This window comes from Harpia harpyja, chromosome 2 (genome assembly GCF_026419915.1).
Source record: "Harpia harpyja isolate bHarHar1 chromosome 2, bHarHar1 primary haplotype, whole genome shotgun sequence".
Classification (NCBI taxonomy): Eukaryota; Metazoa; Chordata; class Aves; order Accipitriformes; family Accipitridae; genus Harpia; species Harpia harpyja.
Window position 1 is genome coordinate 42,795,622 of NC_068941.1, and position 11,673 is coordinate 42,807,294.

General features: G+C 36.3%; 1 protein-coding gene across 10 annotated transcripts in view; it reads left to right on the top strand.

The window, feature by feature from the left end:
- GRIA2 (glutamate ionotropic receptor AMPA type subunit 2) overlaps positions 1-11,673 on the top strand; it is a 99,007-nt gene that overhangs the window by 80,872 nt on the left and 6,462 nt on the right. For all 10 annotated transcript variants that reach the window (XR_008233633.1, XM_052778036.1, XM_052777983.1 and 7 more), the window contains one exon: positions 11,608-11,673. This exon is cut by the window's right edge and continues 182 nt beyond it. Coding sequence is in view for 9 of the 10 variants with exons in the window: in XM_052778036.1 (XP_052633996.1) it covers positions 11,608-11,673 (66 nt within the window). In the remaining variant the exon portion in view is untranslated. The remainder of the gene's footprint in view (positions 1-11,607) is intronic.

Here is an 11,673-nt window from a genome sequence, read left to right on the forward strand (position 1 = left end):
TTCAATGGATGATGATAGTGTTAGGTTTACACAAAATGTATTTTAAAATAGTTATAAATGTTATGTTTACATTTCAAACATAGCCTGCTATGAAAGTGAAATGAAACAAGTTCTCACAAATATTTTTTATGTATAGTTAGAACAGTAACTGCTAGATTATGGTTTTCACTGGATCCCATAATGCATACTTAACTGGTAACGTGTTTCAACTGTAGAAAAGCATTATTTTCTGATTTTGATGATAGGTCCAGTAATAAGACGTGCTGCTGATTGCATTCCTGTTGGCTAAACCAAAACTAACATCAGGTGTGTAAGCTAGTAAAAATGAGATCAGGTTTGTGCTAAGAGCATTTAGAAGCATACAAGCACATGTTTCTGGTTTTGTAAGCATAAACCTTTCAGGTCATGGCCATACTTGGGATTCAATGTGAACTAACAGTAGGTCAGTTCTTCTGAATAGTTTATCTTTAGAGATTTTTAAGCTTTCTTTTAAAACAAAAAACATTCGTATGTGTATGCATCAGTGTGTAGTTTTTGTGCTCCTAGCACATATATACATCTTTCCAATTACACTTTTACACAACTAGTGTTTCTGGTGATTACCTGAGCATTAATAACGTATTTTTGTAAAAATCAGGTGGAGGCTTTGTGAGGGCATATTCTTCACCTTTTGTTAAGTTAGCTTTGGCTCTGAACAAACAAGGCTATAGTGATCTCTGGAAATTTCTTCTTGGCAAATTGTATCACAAACAAGTTGGTGCATTATGTCTAATGCAAATTTTTAGCCTGATGACTCTATCTACTATTTGCTAAAAATCACTTAAGCTTGCCCAGTTATTTCTCAAGAAATAACAGCTGTCAGAATTTCTTTCTAGGAGACCTGAAACTTAAGTTTCAAGAATGAAACTCTCTGTGCTGAAGGCAATGTGAAAGCAGTCTCTAGCACTAAGGAGACTAAAATTTCACCTGCAGTATTTCTGTATGGTGACTGGAGTGAATGTGTGATTTTTATATGACCTGAAATTAGGACTCAAATTCTTGGAACAGCTGGAAACAACTTGGAGTATTTTTCTAGCAGCAAGCTAAAATGGACTGTCTTTTTCTCTGTCACTGTCATGATTTAAAAGAAACATTTGGGTTTTTTTCACAGTCTGTTTTCTCTTCAAGAAGTGGCATTATTTGCAAGTTTGTTTTCTATTGACGGAATGTATACTGGACCTAAATCTTCGCTAGTAGAGCCCTAATTCCTGGAACAGCAGAAAATTAGAGATCATTGTGCTGGGGATGAGAACAGTAAACTGGATTTTCTTTGCTACTGAAACATGTTTTCTGATCATACTTCACACAAGTGAAAAAGAGGTGTTTCTCAGCATTTTCCAAAAAGGAATTCTCAGCAATAAGCTAGATTGTGAAAGTTAGCTGAAAAATCCGATCCTGAATAGCTGAATATATGTATACGATGTTAATTGAAAGAGGTGGGTTCAAGTCTTTGTCCAGCTTCTATGACTGCTTAAATGACATGAACTTGTTGAGATGTTACATTAGCTAGGGTATGTCAGGGATATCACATTAGCTTGTTCTCTGTTTTGTTTTAGGAGTCTAGTCTTTCAGCCACCTATGGTAGGTACATACTAGTTCACGTCTGCAGTGGCTGTGGCTCGCACCAGTGGCTACCATGGTGAACAGAGTAATCCAGATACAGGTTAGACAAACTCAAGTGGAGGAAGGATAGTGGCTCACCACACACCCTACAGACAGTATGGGAGTAGCCGTACAATCTAGTCCATATCACTTGACTTGGTGATAACAGCCTTGGCACTCATGACTAAAGATGTATTGCCTTTGCACTTTACTCTCTTTTAGGTACATAATCCCTAGCTTTAAAGGTAGTACAGACTAGTAGGAGGTATTCTTGCCAACAGTGAGTAGAGCATCAGTTGGCACTGAATCAAGAAACATAACTGAGAAAAGGGGATGAAAGGGCATTGTACCCTAGTGTTCCTCGTTCTGCTTTAAGATGCAAAGCAGAAGCTTGGTACATCCTGCATAGAAAATATCAGTGCAGAAGTAGTGGTTTTAACAGTATTTTAAAAAGAAGAAAAAAAGGTAATGACAGAGCTTTGCTGAACAGTAAACATCAGCAGGGAACTATTGTTTCTTAGTAATAATGTTATAGATACATAATTTTTCTTTAATGGCAGTTCCATCAGGTCTCTTGATTATATATTTGTAAATACCAGAATGTGTAGTAGTTTTCCTCAGGAGATCTCAAGGTTGCTACTAGCAGAACTGTGAGTATGATCCAAGTCTTCAGAGTTCTGTTCCACTGAGTTGGGATACTTACCACGTCTGATGCTAGTGCCTCTGTCTTAGGGATAGTGCTTTTAGAGTTCTTAGTGTAACTGAAAGCCTGAAGAAAGATATATAGTGCATTGCTGTTGCATTTTCTCTTGGGTTCACAACATGAAGTAATGGGCAAAACATTGAAGAAAATGTGTGTGGCTGTGGTTTTCCAGAAGTGCATCATTTTTCCCAAATCAATAGTGGTGAGAATGTGAATAGGACTGCAAGCACAGCTTGGAAGTCATTTCATGATCCATGAGTCATTTCAGTTGATCTTGTCCAGGTTCATCATCTCTATAACTGTCAGATCACAGATACTACTTGATGGAGCGGTAAATGGTGGGGCTGTGGAATTTCATCACTCTGGTACGTACTATTAACACTATCCACAGTCACACAGTATTTTTACCTTCAGTGATTTCTCAGCAGCTGCTGTAAATGCAGTTGATGTATGCATTAGCCAAGACACATAGTTGAACTTTGAAGGGGAAAAAAGTCACTAACCCAAGAAGACAGACTACTGCTCACCTAACATTGGAGAAATTAATTTTAAAGCATTGTCTATATGTGTTAACTCCTGAAGTTGTCTTGCTTACTTTCATGGGCTACGGCACTGGAAGAAAGAAACAAAGTACAACTGCGTAAGTATGCAAGCTTAACATTCACTGGAACATTTCCATGCTTTCCACCTGCTTGAAGGCATATTGAAAATTAATATCAGAGTGATACAAAGAGAAGAAAAGCTAATTACTGTTAAAATTCAATCATGTTTTTGCTGTATGCCTAACTCTATTCATCAAAATTATGTACAAACCTGGTAGACAAATGAAATCAATCATGCTACCTTTTTTTCCACTGTAAAAGATGAATTGTGACTAGTCCCATGCGTAAGGTAAGAAGCCATCTCAAAAAGAAAAAATGATGTGCAGAGCAATAATTAGGCTAATTTACATTCTCTCTCTGCATTAGATTTTTTAAAAAGCTTCTTATATGTACCTGTTTTTGAACCGACAGCGTGATATGGACAGACCAATCTGTTTCATTCTAAGTGTTTTGGTTGCCTTTAAAAGTAGTTCCTCTGCCAAAGTAAAAGCAAGCAGAACTGCTTCATAACAAAGAGGTATTCTTTAGCTTTCACTGAAAAGACTATGCAAGAGTTGCTTATTCTTGCTTAAGAGGCAAGAGTTCCAGAATGAAAAGTTGGGTATGGGAAAAATGCTGGAAGGATGATGATCCTTGCTGTCTTATAAAGAAGTCCTCTTCTGCAGTGAAGAGCCAGTAACAAACCTGAGAAGAGCTGACAAGACTCCTTGAGTCATTTCTCCTGCAAAAGTGTTTTCTGTTGGGAGGCAAAGAAAATTTGGCCTGAAGATTAGTATTATTTTCTGAGGATCTTCAGTGCAGTCCAGTGCCTCTAGATCTATGAGTACTTCGAAATATTTTTTTAACTTATAAAGGTATTTAAATTGATGATTGTATTACAAGAGGTAATGCAAAAAGAGAAAGCATACAGCAGTCTGTGAACCTCAATCTGTCTTTATGCTCATCAAGTTATTCAAGCTTCTAAAAAGAACCCCACAGGAAATCTCTTTAAACCAGTGAGAAGAAACACTCTGATTTTTTTAAATGGAATTGAGGTAAAAAATTATGAATCATACTCAGCTTCAATTTTTGAAGTTTGAGAGGTAGAATTATAGAACATATGTTTCCAGAGTTAAATTTTGACTAGCTCCGCAGAAGCCTTTGGGAGACAAAGGAGACAGAAGACTTAAGAAGTCTTCTATAACTTTTACCACGGACTCTACTCGGCAGAATCTACAGGACTGGCATTTCATGAATCTGTGAAGGAGATATGATTAGAGAGTTTGGGTTTGGCTTTTTAAATTTGCAGAAAAAAGAGGTACATAGCTGAAATACTGAGAAGAGGTAGATCTGAGCACTGAGATGATGGGAAGACTGCCCTTTCCATCCAATAGCATGGTAGTTCAAGATATGGTTATACTTTTTTGTGGTCTGAAGGGTTCAAGTGATTAATTTTCAGTTGTTTTCTTGTTTTCTGAGGTCCTTGCATCTGGGCAACACACGAAAGAGTTGATTTAGGCCATTGTGAAAGTAATGTTAAGAGAAAGAATGCAGTAATCAATACTTCCTTTTTTTCCCCAAAGCATCTCTTTTTGTTATTTTCCAGGTTTGATTTTTCTCTCTCCACACTACCCCAAATCCTAATGTCTTTTGCAGACAGCTCAGTGAGCCTAGTGACCAAAACATTGTGGTGCTTCAGAAACATTGTTACATATATTACTCAGAAACCTTAATTTCAAATTAGTATTTGCATAATATTTATTAAAAATTAAATGTATTCCTTTCTAATAGAATTTTTCTTCCTTGGTTTTAAGGACAAATTGTGTCTGATAGAAGAAACATACTATTACCTGATCTTCTCTTTCAGGTTTTCATCAAGTTTTCTTAGATGTTCTAAACAAAGTATGCTGTGTAGTAGGTAATTTTGTGGTGGGTAGAAATGAATTTGCAGCAGTATAGTTTGAAGATTCTCCAGTGATTTGTAATTTATTTTGTACATTGGTACACGCTAAAATAAGTACAAATGAGTATAAGTTCTGTTTGCACTACTTCTGGGGGCAGATCATTCTATAATACCACACTTGTTATGGTTAGAAACATTCTTTTATTTTCCAGCCTAGATGTATTTATAACTAGTTTATCCTCAATTGTTACAGTACATAAATAATTATTATGCAGATTTTTTTCTTCTCAGTGTTTATTTTCCTGATAACTAATACAGAGCAAGTATGGGCTTTTTTCTGAGCTGTCATCTCAACTAAATTATATTTATTCTTGATTTTCAAGCAAGGCATTTTGGTCCCTGATCATCTCATAGCTCTTCTGTGCGTTTGTTGTAGTTTGAATTAATTGTTCCTGAATGTGGGTGAACAGAGGTGTATATTGTATGCCATCTGAGATCTCAGCAATGCTTTGCACAAAGGCATTAGTATTTCTCTTTCTGGAAATAACTTTCTCCCAATTGTATCACGCTGTTTGCTGGTAATCATTTTGATCATAGTGATAGATCTGTGTTTCTTTTATTCTGTTTTTATCAGCTGAAGGTCTTCAATTTTATTGCAGATTTTCTTATTGGTCCCAAAGTGCTGGACCATGCTTTTGAACTGGAAAGTTTCATTTCATTTCTATCATTATAGTGCTCATATATTTTTCCACTTCTCATATATAACAAATAAATAATTTCCCATTGTCTGGCTTGATGTGTTTTAATACCCCAGTGTCCTTTCCTACAAATCCTAGTCATTTCTGTCTTGAAATGTTTTCACTCTAAAATGTCATCTGAAGCTGTGCATGCCATGCAGTACTTCAGACCAAAAGAGCGGTAGTTGCTTTGAATGCTTTTTCATCTTGTTAAGTCCAGGCAGTACAATTGTGGTTCTAGACTCCAGGAATAGCACCTGAGTTCACTACAGATCTGTGATTGCTTGAGAAAGTGCTTTTGTGTTTTGGGATTTACTTTATTCCCCCTCCCCTAGTATGGGTGCAGTAAGGTCTTTTTGTTTTGCATCCATCTTGGTTTGATCATTTCCATTTCTGTACCCTCATTCCTATTAGTTATTCGTCCTTTACATTAATCTCATCAAAAACAAAGCTAATGTATACATTCGGATTATGGTCCTATGTGTAGATTTTCTTTGTTCTCTGCATTTCTTCCCACTACACAGCAGATATACTTTCCTTTCTCCCATTCTTTTTTCACTCATGAGGTTTGAAAATCTGCTGCTCTTTGCTGTTTTTTTCAGTTGTTTGTATGACATACTGTTTCCTTTATGTTACCAGGTTTCCCTTGATCAGATCAAGATTCTACTTAGAAATCTACATTTGTATTACAGTCATGTAGCAAACCTGTACTGCAACATGACTGTAGTACAGCTGTCCCTCTCTCAGTAGGTTTATTACAGTAAAGTTAGTTCTAGGAGTGGGCAGTGGATTTTCCTTGTGACCAGCGCTTCAAGAAGAACAGATGGGTTTAGGTCATCATTGTGGAAATTAGTTTGTGTGACATTTATCTGAGTTTTCATGAAATGAGATTGAAATGGTCTGCTTTGATTTTATGAATATGCTGAATGATGGGGAGGAATTTCGATTCTGTTGAAGTTAATAAGTCTCAGAGGAGGAGTCATTTCAGCAAGTATTTTAACAGCAGTTAAATGGTCTTTAACACTAACATCCCTTTCTAAGACAAGCCTTCCTGAACACTTTAACTCTTTAAATCATGTGAAGACTATGGTGACGACATAAGGTCCTTGTCTTGCACATTCTTGGAGAAATTTATTTTAAGTAAGCTTTTGAGGAATAAGTTCTTGAATTAGAATGTTTTACAATTTTTATTGATAAGACCAAATATATTAAAGATACTTTAAGTAGCTCAATTAAGTAATGGAAAGTAGAAAGCCATAAAAATGCATCTTAAGAACATGTAACTAATTTTTACCAGTACTGAATAAAATTATCAATGTATTACAAAATGTAGATCTTCCATCTGTTTGAACTTTCATACACCCTAAGTTTTCAACCAATATAAACAAGGTTAAGTGTTTTAAAGAGCTTATTTTTGAGCTAGTTAAAGAGGCTGAAAAACTAGTTTTGTCCTTTTTCTGTGGTTTTTGGATGTATCAATAATTGATTTACTGTGAAAATTGGCAAGATTCATTTGTTGTTACGCTTTCTAGCTACTGGTGACAATACCAGTTCCTGTCCTTTTATTCAGTATGGAAGGTCAACAAGATGGTTACACAAACCATATTTGAGAATAAAAGTTCTGCTCCCGCAGTACAAGATCACCGTCTAGTAGAGTGTTAGTAGTCTGAGGAGCTATTTCTGTCAATGACACACTAATTACAGCACCCCAATTTTAAGAGTAATAGGTCTTTGAATGACAAAATGGAAAAGTTATCTGATGACCCACAAAATACAGTTAATTAATTTGATAAATCTTTGCATAATTTAATTTCATAATGAGTTTCTTAATGAAGGCAGTATTTTACATTTAAATGGGATGTGTACTCTGTAGTAATAATAATTTTCATAGTCAAAATGCCCAGTGGTGACATGATATTAAAAAAAAAAGTGTTAGCTCCTGGGGCATTTTTGTATCAGTTATTGTACTTTCATAGAAGTGGTAAATAATGGGAGAAAGTGTTCATTGTGAATATTAGGGTCTTGTACTCTCACGTTGGTGTTGTTTGTAATACCAAAGCTATAATTAGCTTTTAACTTTTCATATATACACTGGCATGTCACCTTGCAATAGCAATCAGCCACAGTAATTAAGAGCAGTGCAGATTATTTCCATATTCCTGCATTCTTGTAGTCCAATAATATAGCAATCTACAATGGTTCCATTGTTTGCATTGCATGATAGCAAGGTGTGGTGGTTTTTATGGAGCACTGCTGACCTTCTAGGTTTTTGGTGCCATTAAAGAAAGAGGATATAAGAAAGAGATGTGAAAGCCGAACTTGCACACAGGGCATCCTGCATTCACAAGAATTCTGTTTCCTCATGGTTTAGTCCACTGTTGCTGATGACTGCGTGCTCTTCCAAGTGCAGTTTAAGGAGATTAAGATTTGCATAGGAATAAAATATATGGTCAACTACATCACTGGCCATATTTAAATAACAATGTTATGTGCTTTTTTTTTCCACAGTGTATTTGAATTAGGGTAAGTGTGTATATGCTTTTTTTAACTATCAGATAATGTTGGCTTTATGAGTGAGTGTATGTGTGTATGTGTGTACAGAATGCTAGATGAAGGTCTCTTAACACTGGCCTTTTCTGCATCCTTTAGCTCTACCTTTCAAATAAAAGACAAATTCTGAAATCAATATAATGGAGGATATAAAACAACACAGTTATGAAAACAGAATGTATTACTAAATATTTTGTGTTGCAATATCAACAAAAACCTTAGAAGTCAAAAGTATCCCCTAGCGGCCTGTTGCTCTTATTATTTTTTACGAGTCTAGATAGGGTCAAGGACTAGGTAGGGATCAAGACTCTGAGCTGTATGAATTCCAGCATGATGTTTTTCAGTGTTCGTGGCTGCAGAGGACTGTGCGGTCATGGCAGAATCTGAGTGCCATTTTCTGGTGACATTTTTCATTACAGATTTTTTTTCCCATGGCTGCTGGGTCAGGTATTCTTACCTTCATTTACACAGCAAGGACCCTGTGAGCCATCTAGTGGGAGGTTTCATCTTAACACTTGACCATTTGCGAGATCTGTTCCTTGTGCCTTTTCCTGTCCAGCACCAGCCCCTCAGTGTGTTGTGGGACTTCCCTCATCCTTCCCACTTACCTGTTGTGATCAGATTTCTATGAAGTGATGGGGAAATGGGGAGCTGCATTTTTTTTTTGAGGTTGAATGGCAAAAGCAGAACAGACTTTGTTAGACTGCTGTTACTTGATATATATCAAAACCTGTAAAAGGTCATTTTAATAAACCAGGGAACAATGGAGTAAGAAAAGGCAATTAAGTCAGTTTATGAACCTGTTCATGACAGTTACTTAGCTGGAATAAAGAATGCTTATTTATTTAGTATTTGAATGTTTGTACAAGAAGAAAATAATGTTTTAAGTGTCAGCATAACCTCTTCTCTTCTACAACATGGGATCCAAATGCCTTCTAAAGAAAGTTGTAGTTACAGGCACCCAGGTGTATGTTGTCTGCTTTGGGTTGAACTGAACTGTGTAAGACAGCTCTAAACCAACTTTTAAGTTTCCCCCTTTATAAAGCAAACCTGTGGTAATTCATGAAGTATCAGTGTAGTAATTTTTGTAACACTGTCAGAAGCTTGATGTCCCTTGCTTAGTATGTAGCAGTAAATCCCATGCAGCAAGCTGGATGTACACTGCCAAATGAATGTTGATGTATGGTAGGAATGGGATGGAGCATCTGGGTTTAATTAGAGAGTAAGTTTAGAGAATGAGAATTCAGGGAAGATTGAGCTTCTTCATATGAGGCTGGGGACTTTTGAGTCCAAGCCTGAGTGGGCTAAGGAAGGAGGAGATTGAGCACCCTGCAGAGCTAAACACTGGTAGCTCTGCTTCCAGGGAAGTGAGCAACAGCAGCAGGACTCGGGGAACAGAGGATAAAAAGCTATGCACTTAGGATTCAGACTTTCTTTATATGCTATGGTGAAGTTGATGCAGTCTCTCAGACGTTAAATGGCTTGACTGACTTGAATCTGCAGGTGGGAGTCTCTTTCAGGCATGGAATGCCATTTGCTGTCTGTTAAAGGGACTTCCTGTATCTGTCTATGTATCAGGTAAATTACAGGCAGAGAAAAGTGCAATATTGGATTTTTACTGATAGCTTATAGTACGCAGTGATAGTTTACTTTGTGAACTGGCTTTTCAAAGATGGTGCAGTATACCATTTTTTAGGATTCTCCTAGTTTTTAGGATCATATTTTTTAGGATCTTCTTGGAAGGAACAAGAACAGTGCATACGCAATATGGCAGATGTTCCAAGAATCTGAGAAATCCACTGTGCCTTCAGCGCAGTTATTTTTCTCAGTCGTTCTGGTCATGCTGAGTATATCCAACTCTTTTGATATTAATGGGTGTACTGAGTATGTGTAGATGAACAGATCAGAATATGCAACAACTGCTCTGCAAGGAAACTTTCAGAAAGCCAGCTGTGCCAATGTACATGTAGATTCTGGTAATAGTTGGAATATTTAGATGTTAGAAAACTTTCAGTGGTTCTTAGTACTGCCAGAACTTTCAATACTAGTAGATGTACAGAGACCATGGAGAAATCTGAGCCTCAAAATCTTCCTAGACTACATTTCTAGACAGGAAAATAAGGGTAAGTCTGGGAAAATGATAATGCTGTACTACAAGAACAGTGAAGCCTTGGGAGATAGCGAGGGCATTACTGATGCGTTTATACTTGATTAATTTAATTTTAAAATAATATGATTATAGATGGTATATTTATAGCAGAATTTCAGTTCTGAAGTGTATGTTAGAAGATGTCTCTAGTACAGAAGTGCTTCTAATAACATTTTATCATAGTACAGATTTGGTGTAGTTGCACATATATTAGTAAATTCTTGGAGAGAACTAAGGTAACTACAAGACCAAATGGTCGTGGTTTTCTACAACAAAGTAGAAATGTAATAATAGCTGAGTTACATGCAACATAATATTAAATTTGGCAATAGCTTATTGTCTGCTTCATCTAATGATTTATGTTGTCTTTTTAAGAAATTAATTTAGCACTGATTGTCAACTACCCTGCTAGTTCTACAGATATTTTGATCAGACAATGTAGAATGTGAAATACTAGCACATTTAGGTTTTCTACTCAGCTTCATGGGGGGAGATGATATAAACCTATGCTTTCTTAATTCTTCATTAGAATTGTGCAGTATGTGACAATATGAGAAATCCAGCTTCATACACTCTTTCTGACTGGTGATTGTTACTGACCCTGACTTGTCATATGTCCCGTTCTGCCTGCTGTTTCTTTGATAACACTGCTTCCTTTTTGGTGACATCTAGGTGGCAAACTTTGTTTTCCTCTATTTTTTCCCAGGTTGAAAAATAACAAATCAGTTGGTAGTTAAAACTGCCAATTATAGTTTTAACTACCAATTGGTTAAAGCGAAAGAAACATACTTCAGGTAACAATCTTTCTGAAAGAAAACCCTGACCTGCTGAGTTGAGTTGTTGAGGCATGTGGAATATTACACATAAGAACAACCTTGAAACAGGTGCCTCACTATTAACGTTCCCTTCAGGTTTCACAGCAATATTAGTTTCCTCTGTGGAGCAATCTGAAGTTTTCTAGTGCCACTGACACATTTCAGCTCACCTCTTGTTTGCATAACACACAGCTGCAGAGCGCTACAAAAAAGGAGATCATCTTGTTTGAGTGGGAATTTCTGATGAATACTTTGCTGAAGTTTGAATATAGATCTTACATTTTAATCTGGCACACCTCTTATAAAGTGGAAGTAGTGTTTGCTTCACATCTTTAATAAATATAACAAATACAAAAAAACATATATACAATGACAGCATAATATTAATAGAAAAAGAGAATGTAGGTGCTGCTATCTTTCAACAGTGAGTGATAAACTTGCCTAAAAATGACATAATCATATTTTCCCAGGTGTGCTTTTGCTGTCTACGTAAAGATTAGTTAATTAGGCTTCATATTGTCTCCACAGAGATCTAAAATTGCAGTGTTTGATAAAATGTGGACCTATATGAAAAGTGCAGAACCATCTGTGTTT